Source organism: Papaver somniferum, chromosome 1 (assembly GCF_003573695.1).
Source record: "Papaver somniferum cultivar HN1 chromosome 1, ASM357369v1, whole genome shotgun sequence".
NCBI lineage: Eukaryota > Viridiplantae > Streptophyta > Magnoliopsida > Ranunculales > Papaveraceae > Papaver > Papaver somniferum.
The window spans coordinates 211111866-211129266 of NC_039358.1; the positions used below are offsets into that span (position 1 = coordinate 211111866).

The 17401-nt window shown below is 37.8% G+C and overlaps 1 protein-coding gene and 1 long non-coding RNA gene across 2 annotated transcripts; both read right to left on the reverse strand.

Annotated features, from left to right (window-relative positions):
• Positions 1–6805: 6805 nt before the first annotated feature.
• Positions 6806–7378, reverse strand: LOC113336182. The gene is made up of 2 exons (XR_003353643.1): positions 7237–7378; positions 6806–7118 (listed from the first exon to the last, which is right to left on the reverse strand). It is a non-coding gene; the product is annotated as an uncharacterized LOC113336182 (long non-coding RNA).
• Positions 7379–8569: 1191 nt separating this feature from the next.
• Positions 8570–10949, reverse strand: LOC113359510. The gene is made up of 4 exons (XM_026603129.1): positions 10382–10949; positions 10098–10240; positions 9729–9998; positions 8570–9586 (listed from the first exon to the last, which is right to left on the reverse strand). The coding sequence occupies exons 1-4, from the start codon at positions 10947–10949 to the stop codon at positions 8570–8572; spliced, it is 1998 nt and encodes a 665-aa protein (XP_026458914.1).
• Between the last annotated feature and the right edge of the window lie 6452 nt (positions 10950–17401).

Consider the following 17401-nt stretch of genomic DNA (forward strand, 5'->3'; position numbering starts at 1 on the left):
TGTGATTGTGGTGAGCATTGAGAATCTCAGTTCAGAAGTTCTTTGAATACCTGAGAATCACTTGTTGGTACCATTATTTGTATCCATTTTTGGCATTTTAGATTTCAGATTTTGGACTGGCAAAGCTCGTCGGGAAAACAGGTGAAGGAGAAGTACATTGGTTTTTAAGATGAAGAATTAGAAGGTATATCAATTTACCCTTTCCGAGAAATTCACACATTGATCTTGGGGTTGTACTAATTTTTTTTTTATTATTTGTGGGTTTTCTAAGTTATCTAATTTGATTTAATGAGTGCTTTGCTTCAGGAGTTAACTGTGATAGATGCAACTGCACATATTGTTCTAACAATATTGAGAACGAGACCTGTAGGAAAGAGGCTGCGGAAGCTACTTTACAACATAATCTGAATGCATCCGACCAAAGATTTCTAGTGGTCCTCACGAGGTTTGTGACACTAAGGTATGTGGTCTAACTCATTGAGTTTCTAAAAAACGTGTCTATGAGTTTTCTAACCAGCTATAATATGTAATTACCACTCGATGAAAACTGTGTTAGAGCGACCATCATGTTTCCTTTTTATTTTTGTTGTATCATTGTGATCTGCTGAAGGAAAACTTGAGTAATTACTTTAGGGATATTTTTGAGCATGTGATTGCTACTGTTAAATCTTCCCCTGAACACAAATTAATAAATCTACGTTGTCATCTAACTTATGTTTTCGATGGTAAATTTTGACATGGATCCATTATTTGTTGTATCTTACAATATGACCTAATATGTGGTTACTTAAAAATAGGTCTCTGATTGACAACCATATGTGTAAATATAAACCCAAACTTCCCATAGTTTCATGTTTGTTGCTTCTGCTAGGTTATGTTTGACTATTTAACATGTAAGAAAGACTGCATGAAAAATGAAATTGACTAATATCAAATCAAATATTAAAGTGAAGAACTTCACACTTAAAAATTGCTATACACATAATCCCATTTCCTAAATTCTCACTTTATGTTGCTGACAAAATATGGACTTTCTAAACCCATATTAGGAGGAAAATAGTGACATTTAAATAATTGAAAAGCACAATAAGGGATTCCATTTCAAGAAATCACGATGTCTTAAGAAATACTGCAAATTCTTCCAAGCCAACATTCTCTGTTCTGAGAACTATAAATGCATGGACTGCAATAACTACGCTGGTATTGAAGAGAGACTTGCTTTCTTCCTTGAGGATCATAGTAATTATAGTAATACCTTATTTATACATGCAACACGTAGATGCCAATTTTCCAATAACTGGGGCTATTGAATCATCTCAGTATGGGATTTCCATCAATATCCATAAAAAGGAAGCTTCACGAAAAACTTCTATCATGTACAACATCCAAGGATTCACCTGTTCACGGGCTTGCTCAGACTCCCAGGCATATTACATAAATCCTTGTAAAGATATTCATGTTTTCTTTGTTGGCGATATAAGTAATACATATTTTACATAGCAATTCAAATATTCAATAGGTATACGCCTTCTTTCTCTAAATTAGTAATAGTGCTGTCAAATATTTTTGTTCAGTCTCGGTATACCTTTCTTGATTCTTTTTTTACTACAGGACTCTTAAATATGCATAGGACTACCATAAGATAATTTCTGATTGTATCTTATGACAATCTTTGGTCATGATTGATTTTGACTTGCTGGTAGGGATGGATGCTGACGATCTTGCAGCATGAGCTGGTGGTGCTGAACCTAAGATCGAGGAAGTCCACTATAGTGGATTTATTTACTTCTTTGTATTACTGGATTTTTCATTGCAATCTTCTTCATTTCATATTTCTGCGGACTTGGCTTTAGTTATCTTAGTCAATCTTAGTTTAAAGAATTTTATTAATTTTTTGTCGTTTAATTTGTTCTGCGGAGATGTTAGTTTACTTTCTGCAAAGATAGTTTTGGAAAAGACATTGATCTTAATAAAATTTCTCTTACAAAGAGTATTGTTAATGCTTTAGCACGTGATGTGGCAGCATCACACGATTCAGTCACCACAGCCTAAATGGTGCATAGTTTTTGCTCAGTGACTAACATTGTTTTCATTAAATATGACCATTACATGACAAGATAAACTGATTAACATCCCGATTCCGAAACTGGTAAGGAAAATTTACATTATAGCATATCAGATGTTAAAGAATCAAAAAATAAGCTACTCAAGATACTGGTAGCGCAAACAATACTCACGTGGGTATACAAATATGTATATTGAACCGGTACAATCAATGCTTTGGACATGTAAACAACATCTTTTCGAAATGTCTGATGAACCCTACATTTTGGACACATAAAAAATTAAAGTGTGTCTAAATAAATTCGCTTATCGCCTCGGCTAAATAGGTGCGTCTAATGCCACCCTACATATTAGACATATACCCAATTAGTTAATGTGAAGTCCCCTGTCGTCTCTTGCGGTTTGCGACTGGTAACCAGGTTGTCTGGTAGTCGAGTTGTGGATCCCTGAACAGATCGCTTGCTTCTGCCGTCCTGATGCCTGGATCGAAATATAAGATCGAGAATTGAAAACTGACATTGTAACCGAAAGATCAATCTCCCACTGTGGTCCCCAATTGTTTATGGGTGAAAATCGTTTCTGCCGATTTTGGTAATTTCGGTAGGTGAGTGAGAAACAAATCTAAACCCTAAACAAATGTACTGCACGGGAGTACTTTAGATTCGAGAGATCAATCTGTACAACTCCGGCCTAAACCAAGAAATGGCCGTTCCGGATTTGCTTCGGTCACAAAGAGGAGGAGAATGGCTGGTTTAGGGAGGGAAGCGAAGAGAGTGTTGAGACCAGAACAGTTCTGGAAGAGTAGTACTTTACTTGTTTCAGAAGGGAAAGATTTTGGGAAAGCTAGCAAAGTTTCCTTTCTGAGTGTTGTATTTCTCCCTGACCAAAAACTTGTTGTCTTGGTGGAAATAGGTAAGACCTATTTATACAAGTCTAAGTGAAACGTACTCTGGCCTCGTAAGAAAAAGAAACGGATGAGTTAAATGGGAAGAGGTTGTAAGGCCTGGTATTGATGGAATTTGATGGAATTGATGTTCCAATATGAAAGAGCGTTTCACCATTACATCCTGCATTTACTAACTGTTTTATTCTTAATACAGTGTCTTGAAACGGGCATTTCTGTATGCCGCACGTTGTAAACCGCCAAACCAAAACCCTAAATAGCATCCCCATGTTTGTGACATGTATTGATGTCTCGAGTGTTTTCGCGGAAAACGTGTAGCATGTCGCTGGTGTTTGATAAGTTGAGCTTGAGAGATGTGCCGGCTCAGTGGCGACCTTCGACGGTTGAGATTTTGCATCTTGAGAGGAATCATGGCCTTTGATGTAGGCGCGACATGCCAAAGTGCAAGGGTTGCATGGCATGTGGCAATGAATTGTGTGGAATGCCTTGGTTGTAGGTTGCGCATCGGGTGCAGGTGGTAATGCCAAAATGCAAGTGTTGCATGGCATGAGCCAATGGCGCGCGTAGCGTCTTTGTCCCTAAGGTTTGCACGGCTTGGCATGTTAGGTTGCAAGGGTCGCTTTGCATGTGCCAATGGCGCGTGTGGCGTCTTGGCACTAGGTTTGCACGGCTTGGCATGCTAGGTTTCAAGCGTCGCTCGGCATGTTCCCATAGCGCGTGTGGCAGCTTGGCCCTAGGTTTGCACGGCTAGGAATGATAGGTCGCAAGCGTCGTTGGCATGTGCCAATTGCGCGTGTGGCGGCTTGGCCCTAGGTTTTCACGGCTAGGCATGCTAGGTCGCAAGCGTCGCTTGGCATGTGCCGATGGCGCGTATGGAGTCTTTGCCCTAGGTTTGCACGGCTTGACATGCTAGGTCGCAAGCGTTGTTTGGCATATGACAATGACGCGTGTGGCGGCTTGGCCCTAGGTTTGCACAGCTTGGCATGCTAGGTCGCAAGCGTCGCTTGGCATGTGCCAATGGCGTGTGTGGCGGCTTGGCCCTTGGTTTGCACGGCTTGGCATGCTAGGTCGCAAGCGTCGCTTGGCATGTGCTAATGGAGCGTGTGGCGCAATGATTGTGCAACTCGAATTTGGCACGGTTGCCGTGAAGCGCAATGATTGTGCAGCTCGAATTTGGCACGGTTGTCGTGAAGTGCAATGATTGTGCGGCTTGGTTTTGGCATGGTTGCCATGATGCGCAGCGATTGTGCTGCTTTGGTTTTGGCATAGTTGTCCTGATGCACAACGATTGTGCGACTTTGGTTTTGGCTTAGTTGCCATGATGCTCAGCGATTGTGCGACTTTGGTTTTGGCATGGTTGCCATGATGCGGAGCGATTGTGCGGCTTTGGTTTTGGCATGGTTGCCATGATGCGCAGTGATTGTGCGGCTTAGGTTTTGGCATAGTTGCCATGATGCGCAGCGATTGTGCGGTTAGGGTTTTGTGCGTCGAAACCCTAGTTTAGCATTTGAAAAAAGATACCCTGGTAATTGTTTACATAAGTGCATTAAATGTTCTAATAAATGTGTTTAGCGCCACCGGTGACGTCATGCTATGCGTAAGGTTTTACGGTTTTACCCCTTGTCTAAAAACCACCATCAATAGAAGCATCGACCAATAATTCTCGCATTATTCCACTTGCAAAAGAACAATGCGAGAGGAGGCAAACTGTAGGGGAAAAATATCGCACAAGACAAATACATAATCTCACTCTTACTAAACACGAAGAAGCAAATTAGGCGAAGAGTAATCACGCAATAACAAGGAAGAAGACACAAAAGACAAATCACACGACAAGAACAATACCACATTAATCAGAAGAAGCACGAAGCATCGATGCGACAGACAAAGACAGTTCTCAAAAGCCCGGCGAATAAGACAAAGTGATACCAAATCCCTCTTCAGAGATCTTGCACGTGAACATGGTTGTCGTCTACTAATATATTTGCCTATATATGGATTCACATGGAAAAGAAAGAAGGCAGTTTTTGAAAAGAGACAATTCAGTCAAGTAATAAAGCTAAGAACCACTTTCCAAAGAACAGAAGAAGCCATTGGACTTGAGCTTTTACTTATTATCTCCATCGTCATTCATTTATATCTTTGTGATATTTGAACACCATATTTTCAATACAAAGCTTGTGTGAGATCATATTAGTGTCAAGTGGTGTATAATATCATAAATTTTTAAGTTGATATCCATGACTTGGACTTTGTATTCTTATCATCTCAACGGGTATAGTCGTGGGATTTTCCGCAACTATAAAAAAAAATTAAATATGCGATGGAAATAAAAAGGAGACTTCTATTCAGAGTAAGACAAACTAGGATACACTTCTTTGAGAACGGCGTTGAGAGAAGCTTTTCTCATTCTCATGCCTACGGATAGAAAATGCCTAACCAATCTTAGAGCTTCTCCAATGGTGTTGTGTGTGTTTCCTAGGTGGAATCACAAACAAGACATCCTTATTCCAATGTTCACTTAAATTTAGGGGAAAAAAATAATTCATCTCCAATGATGTTAGTTGTGATCTTTTTTCTAATTAAATGCATTTTTTATTTTTAGTAAATTTTAGATTTTATTACACCTAAAGAGGGCTATTTAATATATTGAAATTAATTTTAGAAAGCAAAAGCTTACTAGGATACCGTGACATTGTCAAGGTGAATGTCTAAAACTTGACATTCACCTTGACAATGTCTAACAAAACTTCAGCCATGTCATCTTTACATTGATTTAAGAAATTGGGTTGGAGAAAATTTTTAGGGAAAATCAATGTGTATCCTATGTGGATTTAAACATTTATCATCACATACATTCCATTGGAGAAGCTCTTAGTGTGGGATTACGTGTAACTGAGAGCCTAGTTAATGCATGTGGCCATTGTCGGTATTCGAGATAAACTATTTTTTTTTATATGAACTCCATTAAGTTCCCAAGTAGCTAGCATCGCCAGACTTCATAGGATTGACAAAAATGCTTCAGAGAACGGAAAAATTGATATGGCGTACCAAGTGAAAAACACAACGGAAGCTAACGTGCTATGTTAATTAGCCGCTTTGATGTGTTCAAAATTGGGGATTGCTAAGCTAACCATGAAATTTCCAAGGAAAATTCTAATAGGAAATCCTTGGGATAGGGGGTTAGGCAAAGTGGACTTTCTCTCGGGATAATTCTCCGCATTTTCTCCGGAAACACAAAGCATTCTTGGCTCGCATTTTAGCTTGTTTACCATACTCTTTACACCATAATACTACAACTGTAGTACAACTAGATTTTAGAAGAGAAGTCATACAAGTGTTCACCTGGCAGAGCTATTGATTGTCACACTCATTTTCTTGTAATTGAAGATTGAAGCTAATTTAGAATAAACAGAATGTCAACTCAGAAGACACTGATAGATACAAAGAGCTAACACACTTGGTATGAATGCTGCAATTCACTTCAAGAATCAATTATGTTTGGGCCGGGATCAGAAGAACATGAGGCCTGCCTTCCCATTTGCATTTAAGGCCTCATTATCAAATTGGAGTGTTGTACTACATTACTTGTCCTTGAAAACAAAAACTAGTATTGACTTGTAAACATCAATCATTAATATGGTCTATATATGGGTAGATTTGTTGTCAATTTTCGGTATCTTTTTCCATAGAACGGTTCAAGTAAGGTGAAGTGAAGTCTATATATATGCCTGTATGGCTGCACAAATTCCCACAAAGGTGATAACAGACCAGAACAGAAAAGAATATTCATCCTTAATTTTCATTCCCTAAACGAAAAAAATAGGGTGGGCGGTGTGGGGTAGATAGATCCATTATCTTTAAAAAAATTTATAATAACAATAATTTTTATTTTTATTTATTTGGAACATTGCTAAGACAAGACTAGAGATCCATCAATGATAACAACAACAATGGTGTAGCGTTGAAACTTTCCATCGGTTAACATCAATCTTCTCGTCACGATTTGATGAAGCATCAGGTGGCGGTTGCAAACAAATGCCTCCACGATAATGTAGCCCTAGACATATCTTGTTACACTCTTCAACATTATCATCAAAACAATAATCTCTCTGGTCACATTGTTGATTTGCTGCCGCTTCTACAACATCTACATAACCGTGCAAGCAACGTGCATCCATTAGCAATCGTTATTAAATAAGGTTACATTTAGTATTTCAATTTAAAGTACTGTACATTTACATATAGGGGTACATATATATACTAACCAGTAAATTGTATTGCAGCCGCCTCTGCGGAGAACGAAAAATCCAGAAGAAGCAAGCACAAGCTCAGAGCCACAACCAGCTGAGTAGTCTTCAAACTGGACATCTTCGTTGAGATTTTGGGGTCGGATTTGACTGGTTGTCTTCAAACAAATCATATTGTTCTTGCAACCAATATTTATAGTGGCTTTCCAGGTTTACACTAGATGTGTTTAGAATTCAAGGTGCATGTGAAGATTATTTCCTCCCACGCAATATCTGCTTTGTTTAAATGCATAAGATATCACATTTATTCAGTATCTTGTGTTATAATGCATGAGTATCAATTAACTTGCTTAATTATGCATGAGTATCAATTATCTTGCTTAATTATAAAACGAATGAACAAGAAAAGCCAGCTGGTGATTGATGAATATTTATTCCCTTGATTAGATGGATCATCTTTTTATTATGTACTGTAAAGTTTTTCATAGAATTTTGTATTTTGGAATCTTTACTTTTTATTTTTTCTAAATTTTTATCATGTTGGGTCATATTATCCTGTGCACCCATGAATAGGATAATATAGCATTAAATATGTCTTTTTGCCTGGGGTTTCCAATTTGTTTTTTTGGAATAAAACAATGTAATATTAGATTAACTTTATTAATAAATGATGTGATGATAGCTATTCAGATTTATATGAATTGTGGATATTCATAATATCGTATGCTTGAAGACAATAGAAAAAAATTTAGTACACGAACACACTTTTTTTCATCGAAATGTAGAAAAAAATGTAGTACCAGTAAAGCAATCTGCCCGAAATTGAGATCATAGTCAGGTGCCATAGGCCCATAACGATAACTGGAACGGAAGCCTATAGATTTTGTTTGATACAAATCAAGGATAAATTGATCTCTTAAATATCACATTTGATATTAACAGAAATGTGAAATGGTGCGAGGAGAGAACACGTAATGAGGAAGTTGTGGCTAGTGATCTATTGGTTAATCTAATCAAATCACAAAATAAATAAAGATGACAATTAAACATAAGGGTAAGTATGGAAACTCGTTGTATTTAGTATTTTTGATTAATGAGACATTTAATAAACCTAGACAATTGCATTTCCAATAAAATATGTTAGAAGTCCAAGAACATTTAATGCTTTTTTTTTTCTCCGCAAAGAAGGGAATTTTATAAAAAGAATGAAAGAATACAAAATCCACTAACCATGGAGGCTAGGAAAACAAACTGAAACCCAAATGAAAAAGAAATATCCCAAAAAAGAAGAAAAACAACCTAGACATCCTAAATTAGTGAGGATGAAGAAAAAAATTTGACCATCCTACAATTACACTCGTTGTATTGATGCCCTTAAAGCAATCCAGGCCTCTATATTGAAGGCATCTATTTTTATATCTCTAATGACACCTTGCAGCTTGAACGTCTTTCCGGAGAAGGCAATGTCGTTACGAGCTTTCCATAATCCCCAAGGGATGGCTGTCGGAAGTCTTTTCCACAGTTGTTTTCCTTGGGCAGATAGAGGAGGATTCTTCCATCCCACGATAACCTCCTTGACAGTATGAAGTATAGGACTGCCACCTCCAACAAAGTTCATGAAGTAGTTCCAAACACTAATAGCCGAAGTACATTGCAGAAGGAGATGGTCTTCAGTTTCTTCAGTCAGACCACACAGATAACACAAATTTGGTGAATCTAAAGCACTATTTCTGTGGTGCAGGTTGCTTAAGGTTGGCAACCTATTCAAACAAACTTTCCAGAGAAAGAAACCAACACGACGTGGCCATGCTCTAGACCACACCTTATAACTAGGAAAAGGAATGATAGGATCAATACCTTGAGAGTAGTTGATATAAGCCGTTTTAACTGAAAATGTGCCCTTCTTGTCGCCGAGCCAAATAAACTGGTCATCCATGTCAGGAATGAGCACAATGGAATCTAACAGAGGTATAACGATACAAAGTTCCGCAATTTCTGTATCATACAAACGTCTTCTGTGATTAAGACCCAAATTCCATTTAAAACCATCAACATCATTTTGAAAAGCATCCATAATAGAGATATTTTTGGAACTAGATAAGCTATAGAGACTCGGAAAAAGGGAAGAAAGGGAGCCCTGAATACTCCACTTATCTTCCCAAAGTCTAATCCTATCCCCCTTACCTATCTTGAATTGACAATGTTTAAAAATTTCTTCTGCAGTTGAGAAAATGTTTCTCCAAAGACTGACTCCATACTTCTCCTTAAGTTGATGCGTTCTCCAACCTAGATAAGAAATTCCATGCTTGTCCGTAACAACCCGTGACCAGAGAGCTTCTGGTTCATTTCCAAGCCTCCACCACCACTTCTGAAGAAGAGAGCAATTCAAATGCTTTAAACTTATGATACCCAAACCTCCAACTTTTAAGGATTTACAAACGTTTCTCCACCCTACCCAACGGTGCTTCTTAGACGTAGCAAATTCATCCCATAAAAAAATCTCTAATTACCTTTTCAATAGATTTTATCACTTTAAAAGGAGCCATGAAAAGAGAGAAATAGTAAATAGGAATGCTTTGTAGAACACTTTTTATTAGAGAAAGCTTACCATCTCGTGAAAGAGTTTTACGCTTCCATGAAGCCAATCTTGCCTTACATATTTCCACAATCCTATCCCATTTAGAAGTAGAATTTGATTTGTCTCCCAAAGGCATGCCAAGATACTGAGTTGGAAAACAGTCACACGAACATCCCATAATTTCAGTCTTACCTTCAATGTCCTGAACATTACCAACACCAAATAAGTTACATTTAGAGAAATTTGTCATCATCCCGGATATGCATTGGAACCAAAGAAAAATGTACTTCAAATTCCTGACTTGCTCAACATTATCATCTAAAATAACTAACATATCGTCAGCGAATAGAAGATGACTGACTTTGACAACACTATTAGAAGAAGAAGATAAAAAAAACCCTAGCAAACCATCCATTTCAGCTTTATGGAACATCATTGTCAACACTTCAGAAACAAGGAGAAACAAAAACGGTGATAATGGGTCACCCTGACGAAGGCCCTTTTCCGAAGTAAACTTTCCAAAGGCAGAACCATTAATAAGAACCGAGAAGGGAACTCTAGAAATACATCCATAAATCTACTTACGCCAAACATTACCAAAACCCATTTTTTGTAAAATCTCCATAAGGAAAAACCATTTAACATTATCAAAGGCCTTCTCGAGATCAATTTTACACACCAACCCCGGGGTACCAAGTTTTAATCTAGAGTCTAAACATTCATTTGCAACCAAAATACTGTCCAATATTTGTCTACCCTTAACGAAAGCAGACTGCTGACTAGACACAAGTTTAGGGAGCATTACCTTGAGTCTTTCAGCTAAAATTTTGGAAATGGCTTTGTAGATGGTGATGGTTAAGCTGATGGACCTCAAATCCCTGATCTCCTCAACCACCTGCTTCTTTGGGATTAAAGCTAAGAAGGTTGATTTTAAACGCCAATCAATTTTTCCTGAATTCTCGAAGTCTTTCACCACTTTCATAATATTTGTCTTCATGAAGTACCAACATTTCAGGATTATCCCGACTTGAAATCCGTCAGGACCAAGGGCCCTATTCTGACCAAGAATCTTGAGGTCCGATAACACTTCATCTTCAAGGATTGGTATTTCCAACGTGGCAGCTTCGTCAGCAGAAAGGGATTTGAAATTCATATCTCCCACCGAAATATTAGAAGTATCAGTTAACTTGAATCTTGAGCTGAAGTGTTCTAGAATGTTGTTCTTAATTTATAGCTTATCCTCAACCATTACCGAGTCAATTTTAAGGCAATTAAAAGTGTTTCTTGTCCTTCTAATCTTCGTTATTCTATGATAATAACTAGTGTTTCTATCTCCATCCTCATTCCACTTTATTCTAGATTTGTCCCTCCAAAATTGTTCTTTCATATCAGCGAGTTTCTGACTCTCAAGCATAAGGTTATCATGAGTTATACCATCATTATCGGAATAATCATCTTCATCAATTTTCTGATCCAACCACTGGATGAGTAGATAATTTTGTTCACACTTGCGATCAATCTTTCCAAAAACATTTCTGTTCCAATCTCTTATCTTACCTTTAAGAGATTGTAACTTTTTTGCCAAAACATAACCTGAAGACCCCGAAAAAACATTTTCTAAAGAAATCCACCACTGCTCAAGAAGATCAATGAAGCCCGGTTTTAACAGCCACATACTTTCACATCTCCAAGGATGTGCTCCCCAATCATCCAAATCACAATTCAGAAGTATAGGTTTGTGGTCAGAAAATGGCCTACCTAACGCCTTCACACAAATGCCTGGAAAATGATCATCCCAATCTGTCGTTACAATAAATCTGTCAATTTTACTTCTAGAGAGGAGAGAACCCTTCTTAATCCAAGTATACTTGGTACCAGCTATGTGGAAATCAGATCATTAGAATCATAAAATTCACCAAAATCTTTCATACCTCTAGATATATTTGTGCAACCTTTTCTTTCCTCCATAAGTATGACTTTATTAAAGTCCCCTCCTATACACCAAGGAAGGTTCCAGATTGTTTTCATAAGGCTTAACTCCTGCCAAAGTCGCTTCCTTTATAAAACTTCACAAGGCCTATACACCCCAGAGAATAACCAAACAAAATTATCAATAAGATTTTTAAATTGTATGTTTACACTGAAAATTCCTATTATATGTGACTCCATTTGCAATTTATTGGGATTCCAGATAACCAAGATACCACCGGAGCGTCCAATTGATTCTAAGGCCATCCAATTATGAGCTTTGCCCCCCAAATCTGACTAACATTAGCACCGGAACAAGACATCAACAAAGTTTCTTGAAAAACAATGAGGTTCGGATTGTGCAATGCAATCCACCTTTTAACAACCCCTCTTCTTCTCAAGTTTCTCAAACTCTTCACATTCCAAGATATTATGTTCAACATAATTAACTATTTAAGATGAAAAACCCAAAGAAAAAAACCACAAATCAATTCTCAAGAGCAAGATGCTCTTGTTCCCTACATTCATACTTAAAAGCAGTAGGATTTTGGGCAGATGCGTGCATTAAAACTTTGATAAAATCATAATCTTCCTGAGGGAGACCTAAATTCATTGAGATTCCAACCTTCTTAATGAATTCAAAGGCAATGTGATACTTAGAATCAAGGTAAGAAATTACCATAGCTTCCTTCTCAGGGTCAGTTAGGGCTTGCATAAAAAACTCTCCAGTTGGGGAAAAAGGAGGAGAAGGATTAGTATTACCTACACTAGATTGAGATGAAGCAGATGTAGAAGGGAGAGAAATAACCAGTTTGGGTGGTGAATCTGAATTGGAAATGGATTATGCCCTTGCAACACACCCATGAGCAGTACAAGGATGATCACAACAATCGCCAATTGAGTCTCTTGCAGCTTCCAGATTGAGTTTATCATATAATCTTTTACGTTCAATCGAAGAATCAGATGTATAATCATCTGGAAGAATTCCAGAATTCCCAGAAAGATAAGAACCATCATCGGAGTTTTCAGATGCCGATTTGGAATCTGAGGAGTAGCCAAAATCCAGCAGTTTCTTAGAACCTATACTTGTGTTAAAAAAAGAATGATTTTTTAGGGACCATGGTTTTTTTGAGGGGACCATGGTTTTATTAGGCCACCTTCCCTATAGTGATAAGGGGTGTCCTAAAACGTTGAAATGACTAACCTACCATTAACCTAATTTAATTTAAAACCAACCTAATAACCACCTATATATATATATAACCACCACCTCCTCCCACCACCACCACCCACCACCGCCAATTACCACCACCACCACCTCTGATTATCACCACCACCGATTACCACCACCACCACCGCCGCCGATTACCACCACCATCACCTCTGATTATCACCACCACCAACCACCGATTACCACCACCACCGCCTATTTACGAAATGTAACAACATCAATGCAATCACAATTAAGTTCGGTTACATAATAGTTTTATCGAGTATAAAAGACGCCAGCCGCAACCTGATTCTGCCACGGACCACTCCGAAGGTATTTTCCAACAAACCCTTCGCTTTAATTTGATTTTGATTGCTTCAATCGAATAGAAATCATCAAAATAGGGTTTTAATAGGAGTTACAGAGCCATGTTCGGTTAGGTCGATTTTTTCCAAAAAACCCTAGTCTACTAACCGAACTTCTTGAAAATGAAGAACACGAAGAACAGTTCGGTTCCATTGGATTTAAAACTAAGTCACCGAACTCTCTGTTCGGTTGTTTCGCAAAAAAATTTAAAATTACAAAGTAACCGAACTCCACCCTTAAAACCGAAAAAAAAACAAATCCAGTCTAACCGAACTGTGTTGTTGTGGCCACTATGTTGAGTTCCAAAATAACCGAACTTAGCCAATAGAGTTCGTTTGTTCGCAAAAAATTTTAAAACTACAAAAGTAACCGAACTTAGCCAATAGATGCTGGAACTTCACATTTTTGTTTGTTTGTTATGTTCGGTAACTTCACAATTTTATCGCAAAAACCGAACTCTGGTTAGCTGTTAGGTTCAAGTTTGCGAAAGAACCGAACTTTGTAAACTTATATACTCTTATATTACGTAAAGTTCGGTTAGATCAAAAGTGCATGCAGTTTGCGAACCAAAGTTCGATTAGTTGAGAACCAACCGAAAATAACGTTGTAACTCCTAGAAATTATTAGAGAGTTCGGTAACCTGCGTGTTTGGAACAAGTTACCGAACTACACTTTCAGATGAGTTCGGTTACTTGTTCATCTCACGAGGCAACCGAACTACAGCTTCAGATGAGTTCGGTTACTTGTTCTTCATATAAAGTAACCGAACTGTTCAAAATCCAGTTCAAATCCGGATCATTTTGAAGATTAACAAATATTCTAGGAGAGGATGGAGATGAAGAATCAGATGAGTTTTCATCATTTGAATACTCAAACTTAGTGAATTGGAAAAAAAAATTATTTTCCATGTTTTTCTCCTTCATCTTCTCTAACTATACTCTCTCAATAATTCTACTGAACTAATAATAAACCCATCTTTTAATTTAATCTCACTAATTGTTTTTAACTAATCATTCACTAATCATAACCTAAAATTAATTAAGAGGGTAGATTAGGTATTAAATAAATAACTAGATATGGGGTGACCTAGAATTACTTCTAATGCCTTTACCCAAAATAAAACCATGGTCCCAAAAAATCGTTCAAAAAAACCGTAGGAAATTTGCCTTCAGCTGTAGCTTTAGCCCATCCATCTTGGCCCATAATTTGAGAGGTAGAGCCCATTTCATTTAAGTTTGTGAAACAGTCTCTGATTTGCCCTTCTAATAATATTTCATTTTCAGCTAAAGGTCTGACTCTAGCTATAGGGATAAAACTATTGGTGCTCGAGTCAGATGATCCCCGTGACTTGCTATGGATAGCTTTCACTTTACCTTTGTCAGAAGCAGACCTGTTAAGCGTGCCATTAGACTCTGAACCCCCACGTGAACTTTCGGTGCGACCAAAATTGACCGAAGCATTATTGGCTTTTCGACTTGAATCTCCATCCAGTTCGCCGGTAACGCACTCTTGGAATGAAACTTTAATCCGGTGAAGACCATTTGAGATTGTTGAAGATTGGTCCACAGCCCTCTCAACCAAAGCCTTGAATGGAAGTGTTTTGTAATTTATCTCAAAAATTTTCTGAATATTTTCAACAGGACCACGCAGTTTAAGCTTCATAAATGAAAGATTAAACCCATTTTTAGTATCATCTGAGACCTCCAGAAGACCTCCACATTTAGCACCGACAGATTCAAATGTTTTTTGATTCCATAAGGAGAATGGAACTCCACGAACCTCAATCCAACATGATTGAATCTTTAAAATCTCCTCATCAGATATAAGATTTAACTTTGACGACCAAGTGATGCCATTGAAAACCCAAAAAGATTTCTCATCTCAGCATTGAGGACTTTGAACATGGCTTTAGAGTTCGAAAAAGGTTGCAGAAAAAATTCCTCATTCTTATCTAGGCTCTTGCCAAGATGTTTTCCTACTAAATGCCACTGGAAGATATTGATTCCAACTTTCCTTTTCAATTGGATTAACTGCATCTTTCTCGATGGGTGAGTTAGGATTAGACCAAACAGATGATGGGTTTTTGACAATCGTAGGAGTAGATGAAGAAGTATTTTTCCCTGGTGAAACCTCTCTGATTGGATCGATTTGATTGATAATAGTCACCACTTGTTTCCATCCCTCACCATCGTTTCCAGCTGGAAAATAGAGATAAACTGTGTTTCCCCATGAGTTTGGACCGGATAATTTCATGAATTCTCCATTAGTATTCCTCCCCCTTGTTACTGTTAACCAGTCTTCCGAATCCGAGAACTGCCAAGCCTGTGATTTCGACCAAGACTTTGAAATTTCAGAAATTACACCTTTTCGAAACCAGGATAAACCCTTTTCAGAAATCCATAATTTGAATCTGCCCAGACTTACTTCCATAACCCTTTGAAAACGAGAAACCCTTTGCTTCAATCCAAAAACATAGACCATTTTTGTTCAAAAGAGAACGAGAGTTACCTGACCTACCACTTCTCTTGTTCCTTACCGTCTTCCATCCATCTTCAGCTGTCGGATTCCCACTGATCTTCATGCTTGCTGCAAAAAAATGGTGGCTCAGTTGACTCCAAGACAAACGCCCGATCCACGCTCTCTCTCTCTCCTCTCTCTTGTGTAAAGTTCATTTAATGCATTTATACGAGCAATTCTAAACTACTAAGCTCGTATATCTCCGTAGTATCACCGAGTTTTCTAAAATTTAACAGTCTGTTCATGCATCAAATTATAACTTGTTTATGCTTAGCAGCTTAGGGTTCTTTTTGATCGCAATATCAAGAATAGAAGCCATCATAAAGCCAATCGGTTGAAAAAACTGACGCCAACTCAAAGCTATAATGGTACCACAAACGTACGTCGGTCTTTACAATCACTTTTCATTCCTGCAACTTGAAAGCCATTTGAGATTATTTTACGTAGATCGATGCTGCAAACTTTACAAAGAAAAATTCTCAAGATAACAAAGAAAAGGAGATTCTTTACAACACTTGCTGAAAACAATCTTATTCATTCTATAATCCAGTTCTCTATGTCAGTGTGAGTGGACTCGGAAAATGAAAGAAGATCTACGATGAATGTGATCAATCATTCATATGCTCCAGCCACTTTGATGATGACGAATGCAACTTGCAACCAGGCATGGTTTTTCTTGTACAGGTATTAAGTTCTTAATTTGGTCTAAGAAAAACCAACACAATTGAGAAACTCTTTAAATTATCCAAGAAGTGGATGTTAATTATTGTATATATGTACTGGAAACTAGGACAATACTTGATTTCAAAGAATTCAAGTGAGACTGAGCTTTTCTCTACTCGACATCATCTTGCTAATAAAACTGAAAGTTCAGTTTTCCGCTGATCTGTATATATTTCTAGTGTTTGTTTTGATTGTTTTACCCCTTGCAGGTAATTCAAGTGGTTGTTGTGGGTGCCAACCTTCATAATCGATAGAGCCAACTTTTGTAAGGATCAGAATTTCAGAAGGAACATTGGATTCGATTGTAGATGGCACAAGAATTCGTAGTCATGGTTGGAAGAACTACCAAATCGATACTCCGGGATAGCAGTGTGGGATGACCCCATTTGTGGTAGCTTCATTTCACATGGTTTAAATGTGCATATCGCAAGTGGTGTGTAGGAGTGGAGTATCGCACATATCAATAAGTATGCGATGTAAGGATTATCTGATGTAAGCGAGGACTATCGCACATGGCAAAGTTGAAGTGACGTATTGGATGATGTCAGCAAAGTCATGAGTAAAGTGTGATGTTCTATGCGAAGTATAGTCTGTGCGAGAATGAGTGATTGTAAATGAGCGAATGTACCGCAAAATGATTCCGAAAATAGTGGATCTCTTAGCTGTCATCCACTATGAGGAATCACTATATAAAGGAAGGAAGTCATCACGAAGGGAGAGATCTTTTAGTGAGTGTTAGACAAGAAACTAGGAGAGAGAAATTTTATTTGGAGAGCAAGTAAAGTCATTGTAAAATCATTGTAAAGTCAATATATTCAATT

What these genes read in the sequence shown, in the direction of transcription:
- LOC113359510 (XM_026603129.1), bottom strand. Translation starts at nt 10,949, where the DNA reads ATGAATTTCAAATCCCTTTCTGCTGACGAAGCTGCCACGTTGGAAATA. An exon ending in TAGATGATAATGTTGAGCAA is followed by an intron (nt 9,999 to 10,097) that starts GTCAGGAATTTG and finishes GGTAATGTTCAG; the next exon opens with GACATTGAAGGTAAGACTGA. An exon ending in TGATAAAATCTATTGAAAAG is followed by an intron (nt 9,587 to 9,728) that starts GTAATTAGAGAT and finishes TCTCTTCTTCAG; the next exon opens with AAGTGGTGGTGGAGGCTTGG.